General features: G+C 48.3%; 1 protein-coding gene across 10 annotated transcripts; it reads left to right on the plus strand.

Annotated features, from left to right (window-relative positions):
* Positions 1–1,213: 1,213 nt before the first annotated feature.
* TSKU (tsukushi, small leucine rich proteoglycan) lies at positions 1,214–20,045 on the plus strand. 10 transcript variants are annotated; one of them, XR_009485311.1, is made up of 4 exons: positions 1,214–1,705; positions 4,173–4,259; positions 9,687–9,797; positions 13,129–13,670. XR_009485311.1 is itself a non-coding variant. In XM_059838375.1 (4 exons), the coding sequence occupies exon 4, from the start codon at positions 16,649–16,651 to the stop codon at positions 17,705–17,707; it is 1,059 nt and encodes a 352-aa protein (XP_059694358.1). In that variant the 5' UTR covers positions 1,467–1,705; positions 4,173–4,259; positions 9,687–9,797; positions 16,642–16,648; the 3' UTR covers positions 17,708–20,045. The 10 variants fall into 10 exon arrangements, 8 of the variants coding, with proteins under 8 accessions (XP_059694358.1, XP_059694353.1, XP_059694359.1 ...); XM_059838375.1 differs by lacking the exon at positions 13,129–13,670 and adding an exon at positions 16,642–20,045 and having other exon boundaries at positions 1,467–1,705; XM_059838376.1 differs by lacking the exons at positions 1,214–1,705; positions 13,129–13,670 and adding exons at positions 2,152–2,462; positions 16,642–20,045.
* The last annotated feature ends 4,404 nt before the right edge of the window (positions 20,046–24,449 follow it).

Below are 24,449 nucleotides of genomic sequence, written 5' to 3' on the forward strand. Positions count from 1 at the left end.
CATATCCTGGAAAAGCCACACTCGGAAATATGGAAGGTGGAGAGGAACAACTGTGACATCTTCCTGATGTCCCCAGTACCTCCTGCCTCGAGCCTCAGCCCCCCTGACCAGAGCTGTGCTGGCTGGGCAGGGAGGTCACCCAGCAAATCTTCATGCACTGATGTTCTTGGAGAGAGCAGCTGAGCGGAGCAAAACCAAACCAAACCAAACCAAACCAAACCAAACCAAACCAAACCAAACCCTTTTCACCGCTTTTTCATCACAAAGAGAAGATAAACACAAATCTCAGCACCAGGCTTGCTTGAAGGTTGTGGTCTGAGCAAACCCTGATCATCAATACGGGGCAATTGGGGTATTTTGGTGCAACTAAAAGCAAACAACAGGAAGCCTGATTGTATTTTTTTAACTTAAACTTTTTAAGAAACAAGCGACCACACATCTTGAGACCTGGCACTGGCCAGTAATAGGCAAAGGGTGCAAGATGCTGAATATGAGAAGCTGCAGCCAGCCACAGGATATGTCCTCTGTGACCCTTGGACCCTTGCAGTCCCTTTTGCCTTTTCCAGTGTCATGGCACCATGACATGAGGCACTTGACACCCTGAGATAAGCTCAGCCGGTTTGAGCCTGGTGCTAAAAATGCCAAGGTTGTGGGTTCAATCCCTGTATGGGCAATTCCCCCAGAGCTGGACTTGATCCTTGGGAGTTCCTTCCAACTCAGAATATTCTATTAATCTGTGACTTCTGATTCTCTTTCCAGTATGACCATCATGACTAAAGCCACCACTGGGCCGCTGCATCTAATAGCCAAGAAATTCTGATGCATGGCTGCTTATCCTCCAGTGATGGGGTTCAGACCCTCTGTTCCCCACACTGTGGACTAATATCTTGTTTTGTTTGTTTTTTGGGTTTTTTTTTGGGGGGGGAGGGGTTTGTGGGGTTTTTTGTTTTGTTTTGTTTTGTTTTGTTTTGTTTTGGGGTTTTGTGGTTTTTTTTGTTTTGTTTTGTTTTTTTCTTCTTCTTTATTTATTTCAAGGGTTGCACCCTACAATTTGTAAGCCCCAGTCTCCTGCCTGCTGGCATTGCTCAAACGTTGGTGCTGCCTTGTCCTGCCTGCACCCTGGGGTGCCAGAGCTGACTTTGGCACTAAAGGCTGGAAAACTGAATTAAGGCAGTGCCCAGGAATAGAACTCAAACTCATGTATGCAAATACAGCCCTGCAGAGGTCAGAGCTGGAAACACGGTTGTGCTGAAAGGGCAACTCCGGTGTGATCCCCAAGAAAGCAAAGGAACGACAAGGAATTTTAGCCGGGGGGATGCAAGGCAGCAGGAAGGGGGACTGTGTGAGTGTGCAGAGCTATCTCGACACCTCCCCTCGCCTCTTCCCCTGTTAAGGGGGGTCTGCCAGCACAGGAGTGGCACAGTCTAGCGCAAGTCCTGCCTCCTTCCTCCTCCTCCTTCTCCTCCTCCTCCTCCCAGATGTTCCCTTGTGTGCAGCCATCTGTTGAGCTCCCTCCTCCCTCCTCCTGCGGGGAAGGGGGCAGCCAGCTTGCCCGGCCAGCTGCACGCCTTGCACGGGAAGGAGGAGGGAGAAGGAGGAGAGCAGCAGGGGACAGCCGGCCCCGAGCCCTGCTGCTGCTGGCTCTCGGCGGCGCCCGCTCCCGCCGTGGGAACCGGCCCGGAGCTGGGAACCGACCCCGGCCCCGGTGAGTGCCCCCCTCTGCCCCCACCCCCTCCCTGAGCCCGCATCCCCTCCCTGACCCCACTCCTTCCTTGCGCCCTCCATCCCCTCCCTGGCCCCTGCACACCTCTCTGCACCCCCTTCCAAACTTCCCCGCGTGTGCAGAAGCGCGGGGCTCATTTTTGGGAGGGGGGAAGCTGTACCGCGATGGGCTGAGCCCTCCCTGCCGCCTCCCCGGGGATGCGCAGGGCCAGCCCGGGGATTCCTGCTGCGGAGCCCTCCCCAGCCTCAGAGTGAGGAAACTTTTTTCGGTGTGATGAGTTTTTCCTCGCGAGGGGGTCCAGAGGCAGGGGGTGCAGGGTAGGGGGAAGGACAGAGGTCTCGAGTGGAAGCAAACTACTTTTTTCCCCACCTCTGGTTTTTCCAGAGGAGGAGCTTTGCGGTGCAGTGGGTGCGTACAAGCTCCCAGCCCGGCTGCCCTCCCGGGATGAAGCCTCTCCAGCTGGAATCCCTTCACTTCTCCTTCCCCCAGTGGAATGGTGGTTTCTAGAGGTCTCAAGATCGCCACGGCTGCAGAGTAATCCGAGCAGCAGCTGGAGGCTCCGCACCGCCTCCCGTGCCCGGCTTCGGGGCTTTGATTTCACACAGGGCTCCCTGTCTCCCCTCCTCTCCCTCCTCCTCCTCCTCCTCTCCGGGCCCTCCCCTCAACTCTCGGGAGCGAAGAGAAGCTGTTTGGTGGGTTTCTGGTGCTGGGAGGCTCGCAGGTCTGGAGCTTACTCAAGGTAAGAAGAGAAAGGAGAAGAAAAGGAAAGCTTAGAGGGGTCGGCTGGATTGGATGTAGAAGCTGGAAGGCGCAGAGGGGGGGTCCTTTCTCCCCGGATTGTATTGATAAAGGCATGGCAAAGGCATTCCTTTCTGGGAATTTCCCATCTGTGAGTGGATTAAGCTGACGGGGAAGGTGTGCTTGGGAAGGGGAGAGAGGAAGCAGAGCAAGATTTATTCATTCTCTCATTGAAGGGAAAAAAAAAAAAAAAAGGGGAAGAAAGAAAGGAAGAATGAATAGAGCTGCTGGGTGTGACTTCTGAAGCGGAGGTCGGAAAGCACGGGGCTCCCCTGATAGTGCACACACCCTGTAAACTTTCAAGCAGCTCCCAGGAAACTTATTATTAATGCTGCAGTCATTAAAAGGCGCAGCCCACGGCAGATTCATTAGCTCAGTAAACCGCAACACGTGCCAAGCTCTCTGGAAACAAAAGGGTCTGTCAACTTCACTCCTCTGGCTTGGGATTTGGGAAGCCTGCGAGGAGAGCGGTGCGGATGGAGCTGGTGGCTTTTGTCGCGGGGAAGTGGCATCGCCTCCGCTAGCCGACGCTCGCCAGCGCGGTTCGCGAATGCAATTCCGTGGCAGCGGAGGCATTGGAGCACGGCTGCAAGGAAAGCGCAGCGAACCCTGCTGAGCTCACGGTGCTCGTCGCGGCAGTGGGACGAGCAGTGTCCCAGTCTCCCGAACGGAAAGCTTTCCCTGTGTGCCTGCCGTGATAAATCAGCCGCCGTCCGCCTGAATGACAGCATTCACTGAAGTTACAGTAGGAAACTTGTCTGGCTGGACACTGTGCCATTGCTCTGCGGAGAGCAGCCGGGGCCGATCGCTGGCGTTGCGCTGAAATATCGCATTGATTGCCGCTCCGAAGCTCGGCCGGCAGCACCGGGCTATTGCAGCGGCGAGGAGCAGGGCGAAGAACACCGGCGCCGGGAAAAGGCAGGGCTCGACCATCTCGCCGATCTCTCCGGGAGCAAGAAGCACGCTGGATGTGTTAGATGCTGAAAGGAGCGGAGGAAGCTGGCACGTCCCTGCGAGGATTTGCAGGCTGAACTTGGCCGGGGGCTCGCTGTCGGCAGCCAGGCGCTCCCAGCACAGCGGGTCAGTGTGTGCCATCGCCCTGGCAAAGCGGGGCCTGGCTCTGGTCCCAGCGTGACCCGAGGGAGGCAGTCCCAGCCCCTGGCCCGGAGAGGACGGGGAGGTGCCTGCTCACATGCGGGTTATAAATGGCCCGAGGGGGAGCTGCCACTTTCCTGCTCCAAAGGCGGCGGGTGCGCGGGGTGAGCGGAGCCTGACACGGGGGCAGGCAGGAGGCTGGGGGGCACCGCTCGGACGGACTTTCCCTTGCGGCGTCCTGGAGCAGGGCAGACGTTGCTGATTTGTGAATGAATTTGAGCAGCTGCTGTCAGAGGCAGTGGGGAGCAATAACAGAATGCCTGGAGGGAGCGAGGACGTGACAGACATCCCAGGGGACATTAATTTCTGATGACAGGCTGGACTGGCAGGAAGGGCTAAAGGGTTGGGATGAGGGTCTCCTGCACCCCTATTCTTTACAACTAAATGCAAGGAACAAACCAGCATTGAATGGATGAGAGGAAACTGGGGGAAAAGGGGAAAAAAAAAACATGCAGAAGTTTTTAGGGGTTTTGTGGTTTTTTTTTTTTTAATATAGGGAAAAGCATCCTGTGCTCCCTCAGACAGTCACACAGTGAGCAGCAGTAAGTGTCACCCCTGTGCAAGACTGAGCTGGGAATAAAAGGTGAGCCACCGTCTTCCAGAGGTTTAGAGTTTTCCCTCCATCCCTAACTGCTTTTTTTTTATCCTCTTTCAGTCTCTCCTCCTTCCTCCTCCTCCTTCTCTTCTTTTGTTAGCTGGTTGGTGGGGAGAAGCAGAGTCTGGAGGGTGGGATGAGACAAGGCATCCTTGTCGGGCAGCCCTCCTGACCCCTGGCACCCCCAGGCTCTGCGCGGTAGCTGCAGCACTGGCTGCCTTGGCAGGCTATCAAAAGAAACTTCCAAACACGGAGATGTTGAGGGCTGGGAAGAGATAAAGGCTGGCTTGAGCAAGCTGTTTCTTGTCTTAAAACTTGGCACCTGGACCTATTGAGGCAAATGAATGAATGGCTCAGCCATTCATTACAAGGAAATCTTGATATTTTAATTTTTATTGCAATTTTTTTTTGGGGGGGGGCAGGGGTGTGTAATTTCCTGGGAGTTTCTATTGTATTCATGGTGTGCAGCAGAGGGAGAAGGAAATATGTGCTCTGAGAATCGCCCCAGCCTTCCCGTCTGCTTGCAGACACTGCATGAGATTAAACCATCCTGGCTGCCTTAGCATGGGACATTCCTGAGTTGCATTAACCAGGCTGGAAATCTCCTGTCAGAGCAGTGGCAAACTGGAAAAAAGCACTTTATCTTCAGCATAGCAGACAGAGGGCCACGTGCTGTGTGTAATGTCTGAGTGCCAGTATCTGCAGGGTTTCTTTTCCTTCCCCTTTCTCCCTTCCCCATTCTTTTTTGCAGTCTCTGTCTCTGTGATGGTGATTCCTCTCCTTTCCCCTGATTCTTGCCAGCAGCTCAAAGCCAGGGGTGGGGAGAGAAATCACGTAATGGTTTGGGTTGGACCTCAAAGATCATCCAGTTTCAACACCCTGGCTATGGGCAGGGACACTTTCCACTAGACCAGCTTATTCAAAGCTCCATCCAACCCAGCCTTGAACACTTTCAGGGATGGGGACTGTATTTTCAAGGATTTAAGGATTTTTTAATTTTTTTTTTTACTTTGAATTCGATAATCCTCCTCAGGAAAAACTGAGACTCAAACTCCTGTTGTGACTGATGGGTCAAACCAGATGTGATTCCTCAACCCTCTTGTGTCTGAGGTGACACATGTGCATGGGGCTTGTGTCACCTGTCTCCAGGTGGGCCAGGACATATCCCTGACCCCAAAAGTGCCTGTTTTCCTCCCATCCTTGAGAACGATATGTAGCAGTTGGCATGGTGAGGCCAAACTTCACAGAGCAGGACTGGGGAGATCCTTTCTCCAGAGCACTTTAATCCTACTGCAAAAGTTCAGTTTGTAACTGTCCAGAACCAAAGCATTGCAACTTCCTGCAAGTGATCTCCAATTCAAAGAATAATTGGATCACAGGGTAACTGAACCTGGCCAGTCTTATCCATCCTCTTCCCTCTCCCCTGGCCTGGCTGCCCATTCTGCAGAGGGAAAAGCAGGGTTGCTGTCCCTAGAGTTTCCAGGAAGGCAGGAGCTGATCATGGTGCCCAGGGACTGTGGTGACATTTGTCTGGGCCAGTTACAGCAGTGGCAGTGTTGGCTGGGGACTTCTGTGTGGGGTGAGACCCACAGGCCTTGTGCTCCCTTCCCAGTGAAACTGGTGGGAATTAAACCTGGGGATGGGGGTGAGAGAACACCTCTCAGACCTAGTACTAGTCATCCTTAAAGTGTCAGGAGGGAAACTGAGGCACTTAAATGGGGACTCAGGGTGGCATCAGTGGTGACAAATTGGTGCTGCTGGGGAAATGGCTCTCCCAACCCACTTCAGATGATCTTTCTCCAAGATCCTCCACCAGCCAAGAGGGACTGGAGAATCCCAGGCCAAGGAGGGGAGGGAAATAGCTGAGGAGATACTGCACATCATGGGGGCAATGTAGCATCATCTGCAGTGGGAATCGTGGTGGGAATGACACAGTACTGGTAAACCCTTTATCAGCTCTACCTACAATCCTTCCCCTCCCCAAATCCCCCCTTCCCAAACCTTATAGGAGGCCCGCTGGGTTTAGTAAATGTCTCACATGCTTCAGTGGGATGAGAGCAACTCCTGAAGCCCCAGCTGATGCTCCACCAAGTAGTTTCACTGGCATTCATTGTTTGCAGCATCACAATGCAAAAATTATTGGAGAGGAGGGGCAAAGAAAGGCCATGAGGGGAATGAGATGGGAGCCTCCAGCTGCGCTGTTTGCAACAATAATGGCCAGGATTGTGTTTATTATCTCCTCAGTGGAGGGTCTGCAGCTGCACGCTGAGAGCCACAGACAGCAGAGGGGCCCAGAGATTATGGTGCATGGAAAAAAATCCAACCACAAAAATAAATAAAAAGCCCACAAAGGATCCCTGGGCCAGCTGGAGCAGTGCCATCAGGCACCCAGCTTAACTCCCAGTCTCCTCGTTTTGCCCTTCCTCACTGAAGTCAGCAGCCCCTCAGGGCTGTTAGGAGAAGAGAGATTGGCAGCTTCTGCCTTTCAGAGAGATAAAGCTGCATGGGGTCCTCTTAAAATCCTTCTTCCAGGGCTGAAGGTGCTGTCCAGCCAGGCTGAATTTCTTTTCCCACTGCTTTCTCATGATTTTTTCTAGTGCTGGCTGCACCATGACGAAGGCATGCTGTTGGAGGCAGTACTTAAACCTGATCTGCAGCCACCTCTGTAGTAATGGGTTCAATTGGATTCAATTCTCTTTGAGGTCTTTTCTAACCTTAATGATTCCATGATTCAAGGTGAAAGAGCTGGAAAGCCATTAGAGATACAGGATGATGAGGCTGTGATGAGTTGTTTGCTCTTGGTGGGATGTGTCTCACCAGGAAGAGCAGAGGCATCACCCTGGGATGTCTCACCTTCTCCTCCCATCTCTCTCTTGTTTCCTTCCCCCTGCCCAGCTCATCTTCTCTGGGGGGAACCCATCCATGTCTGCCCATGCAGCATGGTCTCTCTGCAGCTCAGACCAGCCCTCTGGGGTGATTGGAAGCAATCCAATCACCAGATCAGGGATGTGGGGTACATCCATAGGCATCACACCTTTCCCTCATTGATCAGAGAGCTTCTGGTGGGTCCTTGCAACCTGCACTTCCCTGACGGAGATCATGGTGGCTGCAATCCCAGGCATGTGCATGGCATGTGGCATTTCCCAGCTGGGCACAGTGGCATGGCTGATCAGCTCTTCCAACAGCTAAAACCAAGAAGTATCCGGTGTGGGTAGGAGGTTTCCTCTCCCTGTGCTGCACCTCTTAACCTTCCTCGCTGGCATATGGTGTTCATCCTGGAGTGCATTCCTCTGGAATTATATCATGTCTCTGGGAGCTGGAGTGCGGTGAAAAAGTATCATCATAGCAGGAGGCAGAGCAGGAGCTGTCTGGGGTTGGCTGTCAGGTGTGTGCTGCCAAGGGCTGAGGCTCCAGGAGAAGCTTGCTGGCATCATTTTCGCTTTCAACAATTGACTAGTTAAGAAAGGAGGAGGGTTTAATCCTCCCAAGGTTACTACTGTGATTTGGGTAAAGCCCGGGCACTCACAGGCTCCCTTCGTGCCTCACAGTGGGTTCTTGGGCACTGGAGGTGATGGGGCAGGTAGCTTCACCAGGTCATTCTACAGCAAAATGCTCTAGGACTGGCACAAAACTCAGTGTAAACCTCTCCTTTGGCTATGAAGCACCATGCTGAAGGGCTGGTCTGTTCCCGAGTTTGTGCCAAAATAACGGAGGCCTCCCATTCTGGGACATGTCGCTATGATAAAAATTCTATTCAGGCTGAGTTTGAGATGGTTAAGAAAATATTTGTGTTCCTGGCAGAGATGAAGTCTCTCTTATACTCAGTGAGTGCCAGCATAGTGAGGCCTCCTGGTCTTGGAAATGCTCACAGTTAACAAGCAGAGCAGGGAGGACAAGAAACAGGAGTTGTTAAGAGGTAAAAGAGTTCAGGGTGGCCGTGCTCCGAGTGATTCTAGAGCAGGAGAAAGTTCTGAGCTCTTCCATCCCTTGCTGGCACCTGTTTGACTGATTCCATGCACCCCAGGCTGCTGGGAACCACTTGCAGCTGCCAAAGCTCCCAGTTTGAGCGGTTCTGCAGCTGGAATAGCCAGGAGGCAATGGTGGGGCTGGGATGCTCACATCCTGTCTGCTCCCATAGAACCCTGTGAATCCCTCCTGGTGCTGCACTCCAACACCTGCCTTCCCCTGCCCCCAGCTACTCAGGAGGCCTGGCAATCAATTTCCTTTGGGGAATGCCCCCTCTGGGCACAAGCACAGCTTGACTTGAGGCTGGAAAGCAAAATTGCTTTCAAAAGCCACAGGAGACTAATTCCTCCACCTGGAAATAAACTGCTATTAAGCTGACAGCTTTCTGGGCTGAGCAGAGAAGTGGGAATGTTGTGCAAATCCTGATGCCGCAGTGATTTAATTCCTCATTTTCCTGTGCTGGTTGTGGCACCAGCATTTTCCCACTTGAGGAAAAATTCCCTGGAGTTGGGCTGATCTTCCCTCACAAAATGCATCTTTTCAAGGCATAAAGCTTTTAGTGTGGCAGAAATTGTATTTCAGCCATGGATGTAAATGAGCTGGAAGTTACTGTATGGGCTGGCAGACCTGCCTGCACACGTTTTCCTTTTGTCAGATCCCAAAATACACCACCCTGCACCTTGATTTCCTCCTCCAGGGAGAATGAGGGATGCCTGAGTGGGAAGATTGCACAAGTGGAATAAACTACTAGCTGTTTAAGCACTAGGATGATAAATTATCCTTGGCCTCCTGCAAAGCAGATGGGAATTGTGACATTAACAGTTGTAACAAAGTTTATTAAAATAAAGTCTTTCCATTTCTTTATTAAATAAAGGATTTTCTTTTTACATTAAAAAAAAAAAAACAGAGCAGAGACTTTCAGCCAAGCAAGCACTTCAGTGTCTTTTCCCAAGTAACAAGCAATAGGACAAGAGGAAACATCTTCAAGTTGCGCTAGGGGATGTTTATATTGCAAATTAGGGAAAATTTCTTCACCGAAAGCGTTGTCAAGCATTGGAACAGGCTGCCCAGGGAAGTGTTTGAGTCACCATCCCTGGAGGTATTTAAAAAATGTGCAGATGTGTCACTTGAGGACAGGGTTTAGTGGTGGGTTTGGCAGTGCTGTGTTAACAGCTGGATTCAATGATATTCAAGGTCTCTCCCAACCTAAATGATTCTATATTTGAACACAGATCCATAGTGTGGAGCTGTAGGGTTTGGAGGTGCTGGGTTCCCTCTAGGTCAATCACACACATCTACTCTGCAGCCCCTGTGGTGGCTTGAGGGGCTGCTTGGCTTTGCCTTTGGGGTTATGAAATGGTTTTGATGTTTTTGATGCTTAATTTAGCTTTGCCTTTGCTAATCTTATCTATCCCATCCCCTGTAACATCTACAAAAATCTCCCTAAAGGATGGAGAACATGTTTGGATGCTGGAAAGTCATTGCAGTTTTGGCCCAGCAATTTCTGTCCAGAGATGAGAAAAGCAAGTGGAAATAACCAAGACTGAAAAATGTGAAATGGTATATTGTTTTTTGTTCTTTGCCCCTTCTGGCTGTCCACAACCTTTATTCCATGGGGTTTGGTGAGATTCAAGTCTTGCAAACACAGACTTGATGCAGAGCAGTGGGGTTCTTGTCCAGATCAGGAAACAGGGTCTTGTCTCTGTTTATGCAGTTTCTCTACTCCTCACTGCTTTCCACTTGAACATCAAGCTGTTGACTTTAACTCTTTGACTGTCACTGTCCAGCCAATTCCTTATCCACTGAGTCATCCAACCATCAAATCCACGTTTTCTCCATAGAGATTAAGATGTTGTGTGGATCAGTGCCAAATGCTTTGCACAGGTAGATAATGTCCGTCGCTCTTCCCTCATCCCCCAACACTGTAACTGTGTCATAGCAAGCCAGGAAATTTGTCCAGCAGGATGTGTCCTTAGTGAAGTCATGTTGGCTGTCACCAACCACCTCCTTATTTTCCGTGTGCCTTAGGAAAGTTTCCATGAGGATCTGCTCCATGATCTTGCCAGGCAAAATAGTTAAAGCACAAAGGAATTCATAGCAAAATCTTTTTTTTTTTTTTTCTTTTTGCATTCCTTGCATTTCATTCTGATTTTTCCCAGGGAGCAGGAACATGGAGCAAATAGCAGGATTTAGGCACCTGCAGGATGCCTTTTCACTCCTGCTCAAGCCCTTGGTGTCTCTTTACATTAAACCATAAGGGCTAAAGTCGCCACCCCACTGGCTGAGCTTCCCTTCATCTAACACTTGCATATGCCAGTGAGGGAAATAGGGTTGCAAATCCCTGTATTTATATCCTATTAGAAAATTTGGGATGCCTCTGCTGTTCTAAGCAGCTTTGCAAGTCCCACAGACAAAACCATCAGAGTGAAGTGAAGGGTGATAACTTATCCCCTAAAAGTGACTTGTGCAATGTCTCCTGATGGAGGCCTCCATGAAATCAAATGAAATTTAGAAGAGCCAAGGGACTGATTCTGATCCTGCTGAAAGATCAGAATCTTTCTGATTTCTTTTAGAAAGAGTTACACCAAGAGTAACTCCACTGAACTCTCTCAAACCCATCTAACAAAGGCAGGATTAAACATAAAAAACACATACTTCTTGGATTCCCCTTAGCTCTCCTCTCCCTAAACCCCAGAAGTCTCAGAGTCTAAAACCAGGACTGTTTGCAAAGTGTCTCCCAAACCAGCAAAAAACAAAACACAACAAACAGGTCAGAAAACACTGCTCCCGTTTACATCAACATTTTTTGTGAGGTTTGATAATATTTATCAAGAGCTCTTTGCAGCATTTATGTGGGGAAACCTTCTGCAGGAAGAGCTGGTCTGAAGCAGGAGAAGCAAAAGCCTGAATGACCTTTACTTTCAATAGATTCACAAGAAAAAAAAAACCAACAACAAAAAAAGAGTAACCTTGTCAGCAGCAGTCTCTTTATTATGGGAGGGGTGCGTGTCTGCAGCAAGGGTTTAATGGTCTCTGGCTGTAGGCTGGTTTGAGCTAGTTTTGCTGCCTGCTCAAATTGGCATATGGGATCTGGAGACCCGACCGCGATTGCATCTGTGGCGTCATTTGGGCTCAGCCGGGTGAGTCCACACTGGAAAAGTGTAGCTGCTGCTAGTGCTGCACTTTAGTCAGTAATTATTCTAATTTTACAGAATAATTAATGGGTGGAGAAGGGGGGGAAAGGTCTCTTATGCAATTTTGTTGCCGAGAAGAAACTCTGGAGCATTCTGGTGCTCTGGAGCTGCTGTCCCAGCTGCCACTTAGCCTCCAAGATATTTAAAAAGAGAAAGAGCCAGAGCCAACTTTTTTTTTTTTTCCTTCAGTCTGGAGGATTTATGGCCTCTATCATAACCTATGCACTTGTTTCACTTTCCAATAACGTTCCTTTTCCCCTGACCCCAATTAGTGCTGGCAGCCAAGTGGGCCTGGTGAGCTTTGCTGTGAAGACTTTGTTTATTTCTTTACTTGGCTGATACAAGAGGCAGAAGACAATCCCAAAATTTTCCACCTGAAATATTGTTGCTAATACAACTCTTTTGTCCTTTGCTAGGGCAACAACTCAATTTGAGACAGGTGGACTTCAGCTCTTCCTTTTTGCCTGTTTTCTTTGAAATTTGGTCTATTTGCTGCTAATCCAGAATTAATATTGGCAAGAAATGTAGCAATTACCAGGATCTGACAACCATGCCTTACAAATTCATATCTGATCTGGTCTAGTTGTGGGATGCTATGGAAAAGATCCTGTGTTCTCCACTCCTGTGTGAGAACTGGTAACCCTGTGGATGGTCACCAGAATTTGTTGGAAAACTGACCTGGCAAAGGGGAAAGAGAAAGATCAGAGGGGTTTTTGTTGGATCAGTGACCCAAACTAGTTTATCCAAGTGCACCTGGTTACTGGGAGGGACTAGGGTTTGGAAGGTGCAGCCAAGAAAGGGGTGGGAAGCAGTAACCAGGGAGACTGGGCATCCTACTCCTTCATGGACAAGGGAGAGAGGGACATCTCCAGGGATGTGTATGGTCTTAGGATGGTTTCATCCCCTTCTGGAGCAATTACATTCTCTTCACCCCACCATAGAGACACCTGGTGTTCTGGGGTTTTTTTTCCACTTCTTACTCATGTACCTCAAGCTTCATTGGGTGAATTTGGGCCTTTAGCCCCAACCCCAGCTGCATTTCAGATGATGCTTTGTTCAGAGGCATGTTGAGGGAGGCTGAGGGAATGAAGAATGGGGCAGCTGTTTCCTGGCTCCATCAAACAGAAAACTCTAAAACATCTCCCCTTGTATTATTTTTTTTAATTAGTCATTGATTTTTTGCTATGGGGAATTCCAGCTTGGTGGTTGCCTGGGCAACTGGAGGTAGCCTAGGTAGCATCCTCTTAATATCTGCATTCCCAAAGAGGGAGACCAGTCCCCAAGCAATGGGCTTTCATCCAGGGAGGGAAGTGTCAGCTGATCTCCCTAATGAGAAAAGTCTTTCAGGGAGAGGAGGAGAAAGAAATCAAATGCAGTGAGAAGTGTGAATTTGCAACAACACCATAACAAAGCTTTCTTCTTTAACCTCACTCCCTGACCATCATCTGAGGCCTGGCATCCCTCTGCAATCTGATTTTAGTGTTGGAGGCTTTTTGTCTGGGAAATTTCAGTGTGAGTTTTCTGTGTGAGTCCTGCCACATAGCATTGCAATGGATGAGCACATCAGGGAGAAGGCACAAGGGCATCCACAGGCTAAAGGGGGATGTGGGATCTGAGGAGAAGGCTGGCATCCTGCTAGATGCTTAGTCCAACACTGCTCCATTAACCACCTCAGGCTCTCTTTATTGTTGTCTTAGAATATTTGCCCTGCAGAAAGGATGAGCAAAATGCAAAGACCAGAGCCCTGCAGTCACTACGGGAGCCTGAAACGTGGGGGAAGATATTGCACCCCCAGCAGATCCTACTGCAATCAGCAGGTATAAAAAGACGCCTAGAGCTTCCAGATGGCCAAAACGCATCACTGGGATTTCTCCATACCTCAATAGCCACAGAAATGAAGAGGACATGGCTAAGCCATCCCCAGGGTGGGCTGCTTTCTCCCAGTGACTTTCCTCTCACTGTCCTAGGTGATGGTGCCAGTGGTTTCTTGTCCATGGTGCTTACCTGGGTGAAACTCCCCAGTGTTGCAAGAGGATAACTCCTCTTCCTTTTACAAGGGGATACCTTGGTTTCCTGCCTTTATCCACAAAGCAGCTCGTGGGCAGCAATCCAAAGGCATTTTGGTGCAGTTTCAAAGACACTCTGTACACAGAACTGTAAATGCCTGCAGTCTGTTTCTTTCCCCATTTCAAAGAGCTATTGGTTGTTCCACACAATAATAAAACATGCCTGTACCTGACTAAGCTCTTTGCCAGTTATCTGTCAATGCGGGAGTCTCTTTCTTGGACTGGAAGATGACCAGTAACTATTTCTCCTATCTTTTATCAGAGCTGTTAACCAAGTGGCATGTTTGCCTATGATGCTCCATGCTGCTCCATAAGGGAGTTTCCAACTGGTACTAATGGATTGTATCCCATCTGCAAAGCAATTGCAGAGCCAGTAAGGGAGAATTTGTGGCAGTGCTGTGAGGAGGGAAGAGGCAATAGCTGCTGTGCAAATACTTCAGCTGAGCTTTGTGTACTGCATTTTAGCTGTGTCATGTTTTGTCTTTACTGCTGGCTGAAGTGATGGACATTGCAGTGAGAGTCACTGTGTCTGCCCACTTCTGGCAATCATTTTTGAGGCTGATCAGGAGGGAAATTCCCGTGTCAAAAGGGTTTGAGCAGGTGCATATCAAAGCCCAGCATCAGTTTTCAATCTTCTCTCAGTTCACAGAATCATAGAATAGTTTGGATTGGAATAGACCCTTTAAAGGCCACCCAGTCCAACTCCCCACAATAATCAGGAACATCTTCAACTAGTCCAGATTGCTCAGAGCCCCATGCAACCTGGACTTAAATGTTTTCAGGGATGGGGCATCTACCACCTCTCTGGGCAACCTGCCAGTGTTTTACCACCTTCATCATAGAGAACTACTTCCTTAGATCTAGTCTGAATTATCCCTGTTTTACTTTAAAATCATTGACCCTTGTCCTACCACTACAGGCCCTTTTAAAAGCCTGTTCCCAGTTAAATTAGGGCTTTGGATTTTGTCCTCTTACTTTTGTTCAGATGCTCCATAAGAAGCCAATGAAGGTTTTAGCAGTGCTCAGAAAGTAAAATTTCACACTGGTGTGTCTTTGGACTTCCTGGTGTATGATTCAGCTCCCACCAGAGCTAAAACAACTCTATGAGGAAATGAGCTGCACTTTTGAAGGAGAAGTTGGGAAGTCCTTTCCATATAGAGACATCAAGTAGGAATAGCCACTGGGTAGAACTTGGGAGAAGAAATACCAGTAGACTGGGCTGATACCAATGCAGGTACTTCCCTGAATGTGAGATATTTAACATCTGAGGTTTTGCAGTTTTAGTTTACAAGGAACTCCCCACTGCTGTAACTTCCCCTGGTAATAAAACGTTTCAGTGCAATCCAAATGCAGCTTCATGAAAAAATTAAAATAGTAGTATTTATTTTAGGAAGGACTGCAGAAGGCAGCAAGCTATGTCTGTCTGCACAGAACCAGAGGGGATCAGCCTTGATGTCATTAGGAAAGGGATATCTGGAAAAGTGTCTGCAGAGAAGAGCCCTACCCCCTAGCTCCTCTCTGCACACATATGTGTTTTCTCAAGAAACAGTTGAGATGGGCTGAGGCTAGGGCTCATCTTACCAATTTTCTGTTGTTTCTATAGAATAATGGACCCCAAAGGGGCCTTTAGCAATGGTTTAGTTGCAGGCAGCTTGGCCAGAGTCCCAGTTTCTGCTCTCTGTTTGCAGGAGGTTTGGGAGACACTGCCATACAACTCACATCTGTGATCAGGACAGTATTTTTGCAACATTTTTCCCCCCTTGTGCTTTTTTGCACATTGGCAAGTAGTCTCCAGTTAGTCCCCTGGGAATGAAAGCAGGGCCAAGACCATGCTGAAAAGGGAGAGAAACTGAATACAGGGGGTGGGTGAGGGGAGATGAAGTGTGAATTTCTAGGAAATGGTCTGTGGAAGGTGCAAGGGCTGTGAGGAAGGAATCTGGCCAGATCAAAGGGTGTCTGGGAAACACGATACTGCAAGGAAGTTAATGAAGTGCTTTTAAACAGTGCTGGGAAAGGTAAGAGACCAGGGAGGCTGAAGTGTGGATGGGAACATTCATTTAAAGGGATTTCTTTTACTTTTTTCTTGTTAAATGAGCAGTTGGCACATGAGTGTTTGTTTATGGCCAGCAGCATAGCCAAGGACCAGTGCTGATGGATCTGCTTGTCTGGCTTGGTGAGATTTTCTATTTCCAGCCTTCTGGAGACCTCGTCTGTAAGGCATGAGGAGTCATCACCCATGACTGCAATAGGAACCAGCTAGGACAGTCCTTGCTGCCTCTGCTCACCTGCAGGATGCTGACATGCTCCTCTGTATCCTCTCCAGAGATGCAGAGCTAAAGATTGTTTTGGCTGTCTCCTGAAATCATGCAGTTGTTGTTGCCCACTGTTGTGTGGGCGAGTTGTTAGGATGCCATCTGAAGAGGTTCAGCAAAGCTGGAGCAAGCAGATCAGCTCTCTGCCTCTCTTGTGTGAGATGATGGAGAGACAGAAATGTCTTGGAGGGAAACGGGTCAAAACCAAAGTAGTGGAGAGAACTCCTTGCTTACTGGCGCTGTTAATCAGAGAGAATATTTAATGCAATTAGCAGAGGCTCCCCAAAGACTCCATATGAAGCAAATCTCCACTGTGCAGGGGGCTGGGCCCACCACAGCAAAGGCTGTGAACAAGCCTCGGTTCCTCTGCTCTGGTAGAAGCTGCCACCAGGCCAAGAAGGCTTGTTTTTAGCCACATAATACAAATCCAAACTTCTAAAATCTGCATCTCAAGTCCAAGGAAGGGAGATGGCATGTCCATTTGTGCAGTAAGGAGCTGGCCTTTTCTTCCATGGTCCAGTCATAAGTGTGTATGATTGATAGATCATGCTTTAAGGCAGTCCACTGTTCTTACAGCTCATTTCCAATTTCGCCTCAGTTTGGTTATGTGTGTAAAGTCTGCTGACCCAATTTTTTTTCTCCATTAAGTTCCCACTGGAATTCATAACATGAGAGAAAAAGTCTTTGGGATATCCATGCTATTTAAGGGTATGCTTAATCTCTCCCTTTGTAAAGAGAAAGGACAAGACTGCATAAGTCAAACAATTACACATCCTTCATAAAGTAATTTGTACAGCAGCTAAATCTGCTTTTCTATTGTCTCGTTTTCCAGGAGAACAATGCATTTCCCGGCCTGGTTCAATTTGCTGCTTCTCCTTCCTTGCGTTGGTACCACAAAAACCTGCTTCCCTGGCTGCCACTGTGAAGTGGAAACCTTTGGTCTCTTTGACAGCTTTAGCCTGACCAAGGTGGACTGCAGTGGAATAGGCTCCCACATTGTTCCTGTCCCAATCCCTCTGGACACCACCTACTTGGATCTATCATCAAACAAACTGGAAACAATAAATGAATCGATGCTTACTGGCCCTGGATACACCACCCTGGTGAGTCTCGACCTGAGCTACAACAAAATTGCCAAGATTTCCTCCACAACGTTCTCCAGGCTTCGGTACCTGGAGTCCTTGGATCTGAGTCATAACTCTCTAGAAGTCCTTCCGGAGGACTGTTTCTCCAGTTCTCCTCTCAGTGACATAGATTTGAGCAATAACAAACTTTTGGATATAGCTATGGACATTTTTGCTTCAAAAGGACAAGGCAAATCCCTGAATGTGGATCTATCCAATAATATGCTCAGCACAATTACAAGACACCATGAAAAGAGCATTCCCAACATACAGAACTTAAATCTTTCTGGAAACAGGCTAACATTTGTACCAAACCTTCAAGGCATTCCTCTGCGATATTTAAACCTTGATGGAAACCCTCTGGTTAAGGTTGAGAAAGGAGACTTCACGGGGCTGAAAGACTTGATTCATTTATCCCTCAGTGGCCTGCAGGGCTTTAGGGAGTTATCTCCTCAGAGCTTCAAGGATCTCCAAGCCCTCCAGGTTCTGGATTTATCCAACAATCCCAACTTGAAGTCACTGTCTGCTGAAGTTATCTTTGGCCTGAACTCCCTACAAGAGCTCAACCTCTCTGGGACAGGCATATCATCCTTGCCAAAGACCTTGCTGAAATACCTGCCTTCCATCAAAAGCATCACCTTAGGGAAGGACATACAGTGTCTTAAGACCATCAAAGAAGGACAGTACCACCGACAAATTGGGCTGACCAAAAAAGAAGTCCTCAGTTGCTATGACAGCCATGGATCCGTAGCAGCAGCACCTTATGTTTTGTGATGGAAAACTGGGGAGAAGAAGGGGTGGGGCAGGGAGGGTGGGGGGACAGGGGACTTGTACAGGTGTCGGACTGAGATGGCTTGCAGTGTGCCTTTTGTAAAACTGTCAATAATTTATATATTTGTATTTGCCAATAGCTGATTGTTTGTGGATTTTATAAACTCTCAAATCTCGGTCCGCGTTATCCGCAGGCTCCGGATTTTAGCCAGAGCATCGAGATCCTCACTCGTGCCATTGGCTCAGGAGCAGTGATGCTGGACCATGTGGGGACAAGTTGCTCTGCAGGTCCCAGGGCAGAACACTCAGTCTGGAGCAAACCCTTCATGCCTCAGACACGTTTGTAGGAGCAAAGCTACACCTCTGCAGAGCACACACCAAAATGTACCAGCTCTGTAGCTGCTTGCTTACAAACCCATGCATCATCCTTCTTTTGATTATTACTTCCCAAAATGTGCCTTCTGGATGTTGCCTTCATTAGCAGCACCCTGTTTTCTGTCATGCACTTTCAGTCTTGAAGAAACATTTCCAGACAAACCTGAATACAGGGTGCACCTAATGTGCTGGGTTTTCCATGTTATTTGCATAAGTGTGCAATGAACATTGAGTAAGTTGAGACATTTTCCCACCAATTTCTCCTTGTTTTCCCACCTTGATCCTTTTCATGTCTAATTAACTTAGGTCCAGCTTTGGCAACCTCCTGTCTTTTAAACCTCAATAAGCCATTGGTCAGAGATGATGTGCAGCAGAGGAAGGGAAGCAGAGGGGTCAGCTAACAGCCACATCTCATCCAGGAACTAGCTTTTGATGAAGGAGGCTGCAAAGGGAAGAGATCATGTAGCCTAGCTCAGAAAAAAAAGAAAAGAATCCCTCCTCCCTTTCTGGGGAAGCTTGGAAGGAAACTTTGACGGGGATTCTTTCTTGATGACCTTATCAAACCAAGATGCAGTCCTAGAAGATATGAGAGTAAGTTGTTTCCAGGCTGACATTCCCCATCTGAGCAGAACATCTGCAGCTCATCTGGGCATATGTGAGGCAACTTGCAGTGCCAAAACACTTCTGAGAACGTGCCAGGGGAAGAATTAACACTGATGCTTGTGGCCCTGGAGCACTTTGCTTATCAGAGAAAAGATCTTTGGGTTTTTTTCCAGAGTTGTGGCTTTTCTTTCTCTCACACCGCTCCTTGGTTGCCATGTGAATCTGATAAATTGAAATCTGATAAAGAGCCTGGTCCTCAAAGTTTTGCCGATTTTTTTCTCTCCATTGCTGAAATGCTGGCAAAGGGAAACCCCTCTGGACCCTCTTTTTCTCCAGTCTAGGAGGAAGTGGGAGAAGGCAGCACAACATGACTCCATGCCATGTGTGAAGCCTCCAATTTGCTTACAGGAGCAGTGGAGGTGACTGCTGAGGTCTGGTCCACATCTGGCATGCTCTGTCCAGGGGGATGGGATGTTGTGGATGGGGGTCATGCTCAAGCTGATCTGCAGTTTGATCTCTAAACCCTGCATCAGGGCCACTTTCAATGCTTGATTTACAGAGATCCATGTAAAGGAGATGCAGATATAAACTCATCTCATAACTGTCCTTGGGAGTGTTGGAAGAAGCTCAGGTTTTGTCCTCATACCCCCAAAAGTCTTGGAAAGTGGAAACCCTGTTGCCCAAACCCACTGTCTCCATAAAAGTCAGAGTCAACACCTAACTTTGGATACTGAAATTTGGTACTGAAATACTCCCACATTTCCATCTATCTCAATTTCAATAATTTTGGGTTTGGGTAGCATAGGGTGGGATTTTCACCCCTTTCTTCAGTTTTGGGGATTTTTCCCCTCTACTGAGCCTTTGCGATGTTTGACCAGCCTTCACAATCACATGAAATGCTGATTTTCTTAAAAAGGCAATGGGGCTGCCTATGGGCAGAGATCTGGAGGGGAACAGAAACAAACTGCAGTGCAGGACAGGGGCAGTTTGTGAGGAAGGATGTGGGAGTTTTACTGGATTTTGCCTTTTTAAGAGAATTATTTTCTGCTGGCAGAAAATGTATTTTTTTAAAGAAAGCTGTTTACTTTTTTAAGCCTGTACATAGATGAAACATTACGGCTATCACCTACTGTCAAAGTTACTGTCTTTGCAGCACTGTGGTAAATTTAAAACCCAATGTGACAATCCATTTGAAGACTGCAAGATTTCCTTGTGTAATCTCACACTAGCTGCTAGCTAAACTAGTCTTAGCAAAAGCTGGCAAATACTGTTGCTGTGTTAGTCTGTGTTTTTAAAGAACCTGCAGCATTGTAAGGCTTTGTGATTACTCACAATATAATAAAGCGATTTGGAGGAGAATAAACCCAGATCCCCCAGATTTATTGCTTTAATGCTGAGCGGGTGGCAGCTGTCACTGGGTCTGAAGTGGCTTCAGACTTCTATCCTTCGGCTTCTCTCCTTCTCTGCTGATCCCCACTGCCCCCATGAGTGTTGCATCTCCAAATTGGGGGCAGGATTTGTCCCACGGTGCTTGGCTCACTGTGCTCTTCAGTGATGGAAAGACTTGAAAGCTTCTCTGGTTGACTTGAAGGAAATAAGGAACACATGGCCGTGAAGCAGCAGAGATCATGCGGTGCAAATTCCCTGCTCCAGGACCTGCTCCAAAGCTCGTGGAGCAGCTGGAGATTTCTTTGTGGATATGACCAGTCTGGGACATGGTCTGTTAGTGTTGAAAGGCTGGACTTGCTGCAGGTGGGGTGATATAGGGAGACACCAAAGACCATGGAAGTGTCCAAGAACGTGTAGATGTGGTGCTTAGGGAGACTGTTTAAGGGTGATCTTGGCAATGCTGGGTTAAGGGTTGAACTTGATGATCTTACAGGTCTTTTACATCCCTAAAGATTCTGTGATTCTGCGGGGGTGGAAGGGAGTAAAGGGGTGCAGAAGTAATGCCACAGCACAGAAAGCTGAACATTGCCAGACCATAGAACTTCTGGCAGTGAGACACACGTAATCCAGTCTCAGCACCCTCCTCTGCAGACCTGGGGCTGCTGCACAGAGGGCTAAGACCATTCAGAGCCTTTGCACCTGAAGAATAAACAGAAGCCTCTCCAGAGTGGTCTTCCTTTGCTCTTAAGAAGCAAATTTAATTTTAAAGGCTTCTTGGTGCTGTCTATAAAAGTGATGCAATCAGAGACTCGCTGAGGAAACTGCCTATAGGAAGTTTCAATGTTCCTGTTCCTCCCAAGCCTGAAGGAACAACTGCATCTTCCACCCAGGCGGGAAGACCTGTAGGCAGCCTGGAAGAGGCCGTCGGTTCTTTACCTGTTTCCCCAAAATGCCCCATCCTCCCAGATGGCATACAAGGTAGTCAGATGATAGCCTGGGGTGTGAGATCACCAGGGAAGGCCAAATCTTGCTCATAAGACAATTACAGACTGTAGGGGAAAAGCCACCACCAACAACCATTAGAGATGACCGTTCCTCTGGTGTCCACCTCAAGGTTATGACCGTGAGGCTGCACCACCACACCCCTTTGTGGTGGAATCAATTCTTCCCAGGGGTGTGGGCTCAAAGAGGTGGAGAATGTCTTTCTCTCCTGGGGAAGGACAATATCCTGGGACCCAAGGACCTGAAGCTGCTTACAAACCCATTCTCCCACCTCCATGTGAATGCCCCACATACATGATGCTCCAGCACTGTGTTAGACCTTGTCCCTCCCAATACTCCTTTGCCCCCTTGCCGTAACATCTTATTTTGCAACTGCTTTTTATTCATTATTTAATTAATTATTTTGATTATTGTTAATTAAAAATTTGTTTTGATTAGTATTTATTTAAAGAGCCTTTCCAAAATCCTCTGGATGGGAAGGAACAGGCAAACCTCTACCAGAAACATGAGCCCCCACATCACCCATGTATGTCCCCTCGGCACCAGTGGGGCACAAACACCTGAAACAGCACTGATGTCCCCACAGAGGAGGAAGGGCACATCAGGGCTTGGATGAGTTGAGGAGGCCCTCCTTCAAGCTTCCTGCCAGCTTGATAACACAGCGTGATGGACCTGGTGTCAGGCCTCTACAGCCACCCATGCCAGGAAAGCCACCTTTGCCAGGAAGGCCATCCATACAAGGAAGGCCATCCATGCCAGGAAAGCCAGCCAGGTTGGTTAGCTGCAAGCTTTGGCTGTCTCCACAACCAGCCCAGCTCTGTGGCCGGATATGTTTGCCCTGGCAAGAAAGATGGGCGTTTTAATTACAGGCTCAACATTTTTAGAAGCAGGAAAACCTCAGCAGAGGCTCAGCAATAAGGCTAGGCTGGGTAAGGGAGGAAGAAGAAGTGAGTGAGCTTGCACTTGCTTGTGGTGTTCTGTCTGCTGGAGAGTTATCAGTATCTCATCGATGCCTCCTTTCCAGCACGTGGGGAAAGACAGTGAGGGTCACTTCCCCCCATCTGCCTTGTGCCCAGGGCAGCACAGGACAGACATTTGTTCTTTATTAGAGAACATGCACCTCTCAGTACCCAAAAACTCTCATTTTCTTCTCATCAGTGTGCTGGAGCCATTTCTCCTGGCAGTCAGTTGTCAGCCCACAGAAGTCCCTTGCTGACTGATTATGTGGCTGACTTCATAACAGCAGTAGGTGCTGTCCCTTTTAAAAATAGCTGCTCCTCTGTACATTTTCCATTTTGCAGAAGGTTTTTATTTCCAGCACATTTGTTTCACACAACCCTGGCTTGGTCAGGCGGGAAAGCACAGATGAACTCTTGCTGTGCCAGAAACAAATGCTGCATGGCTGGGCATAATCCTTCTGCCTGTCCTGGGATCTGACTCCTAGGAAAGTTTTGGGGCAGCAAAACCTTCTGACCCATGCCTGTTTATAGAGTATTACTCCTGCTTCATAACCCTGAGATTTCTTCTTCCTTTCCTTTTTGAGTGGACAAGGAGACCTGGGAACCTGATTAAAAGGTGGAAAATTGGAGCTGAAACTAGGCCATCAGATAAATCCTTCCCTGTAATAAGCAGGGAGTTCCAGTACTGGCCCTTAATCACAGCCTTTGTCTCTCAGCATTTGTATGCCTGTGTGCACCCATCCTCACCGCCAAAACAAACCCACCCCCTCCTGCCCCATCCCCACCCCTGCACTCACTGCTTTTCATTGATGGGATTAAAATAAAAGTGGCTCATGCTGCCACAGAGGAACACCCTGGAGAAAGCAGCAGCAGCAGCCCGCTGTGCCAGGCGCTGTGCATCCCTCAAAAAAGCCCTGCCAGACGCAAAGGGCTTTGGGCAGGGGAATGGGCTGCCACCCTGCCCAGCTCCACCCAGTCCAGTGGTCTGGCCTCTGCTCTGGGTGCACCGCAGAAGGGTAATCAGCCTGAAAAAAATCCTGGTAACTTTCCCACCACCACCCTGGTGATGTCCTTTAACCCCTGCTGCTGCCCGTCTGGTCCTCTGTGCCACATGCTCCCCTCCCTCCTCTTCCTCGTTAGTAGTAGAAGTGTCACAGCACTTGCTGATAATTGACTGGGGCCGTGCTGGGAATTTGAGCCTACATTTCAAAGAGATTGTTAACCTCCTTTCCCAGCTCTTTGAACTGCTTTGCTTTGTTGTAGGTTAAAGGAAACACACAGCTTCTTCCTCCCAGAGCCTCTTTTGATGGGAGCATGGCACATCAGAGCTGGTGGGTTTTTACCAGCCATGATGTTGGTAGCATGGTGCTGCTAAGTGGCATGTGATGATGCATTTTGGGGCAATCAAGCTGCCCCTTAAATTTAGAGATGATCAAGCACAAAGAAATGGTGCAGAGGTAAGCAAGGGACTGGCAGAAGTATGTGACATTACTGTCCTGACATGATATGGTGTGGGGGGGTGGTGTTCAGCCAATGGAGAACCTAGAAAGGGCCATAGGTTACAGGTTGCTCACCCAGAAACTAGGTTCAAACCCCTCTACCATGCTGGACTTTCTGGATGGACTTGGATACACAAATGACAATTTTTATGAGATGTGTTTGAATGGGTGGTTTAAGTTAGCCTGTGACTGCAGGGCAGTAGAGAGAGGTTGTCCTGACCTTCCTCTACATTATACGAAAGCTGGAATTTGTGTAGCCCTTCAAAATATCAAAAAAGATCAAAGATCCCCAGTTTTCAGGCAGATTAGTGAGCTAAACCATCCCATGCAGTCGCTAAAAAGAATGCACAGCTAGAAGAGGATGGTTGTCTACAAAATGAGCACTCCAAGTCCCTCTTCCCAATAGTAACTGAACTCTAAGAGTGATGGCTGCATCCACCTTAGGTTCAAAACAGATGTTCTGAGGGCTCTCAAGTACCTCTCAACATCTTGCCTACCAATAAGTTAAAACTTGGCCCTGGCTGGTCTATTAGGTTAAAAAATTATCTGAAAGACAAGCTCTGCATCACCAGACCTGTCACCTGGTCTGACAGGCCAGTGCTCCCCGCAGACCACAGGGATCATCCTCAGGCCTGTGGTCATTCTCAGATCTGTTAATCTGCTGTCTGTGTCAAAGGTAAGAAACTTTTTGAAGAGGGCATTGCTTTTCCTGTGAGATTCACTGCGAGAAACAGCTTCTGGTTTGGTCCTTACATGCAGCCTCCTTTGCAGGAAAACAAGGGGCAAGGCTTTCCCCTATTTTGCTCCTAATCCTAATCACTAGTGTAAAAATTCTTCCTTTCCCCCAGAAGTATTAATTCGTGGAATTTTTCTCATTTAAATTTTTAATGAAGTGATTGTTTGCCTTCTAAAACCCCC

The sequence above is a fragment of the Haemorhous mexicanus genome, chromosome 2 (genome assembly GCF_027477595.1).
Source record: "Haemorhous mexicanus isolate bHaeMex1 chromosome 2, bHaeMex1.pri, whole genome shotgun sequence".
Classification (NCBI taxonomy): domain Eukaryota; kingdom Metazoa; phylum Chordata; class Aves; order Passeriformes; family Fringillidae; genus Haemorhous; species Haemorhous mexicanus.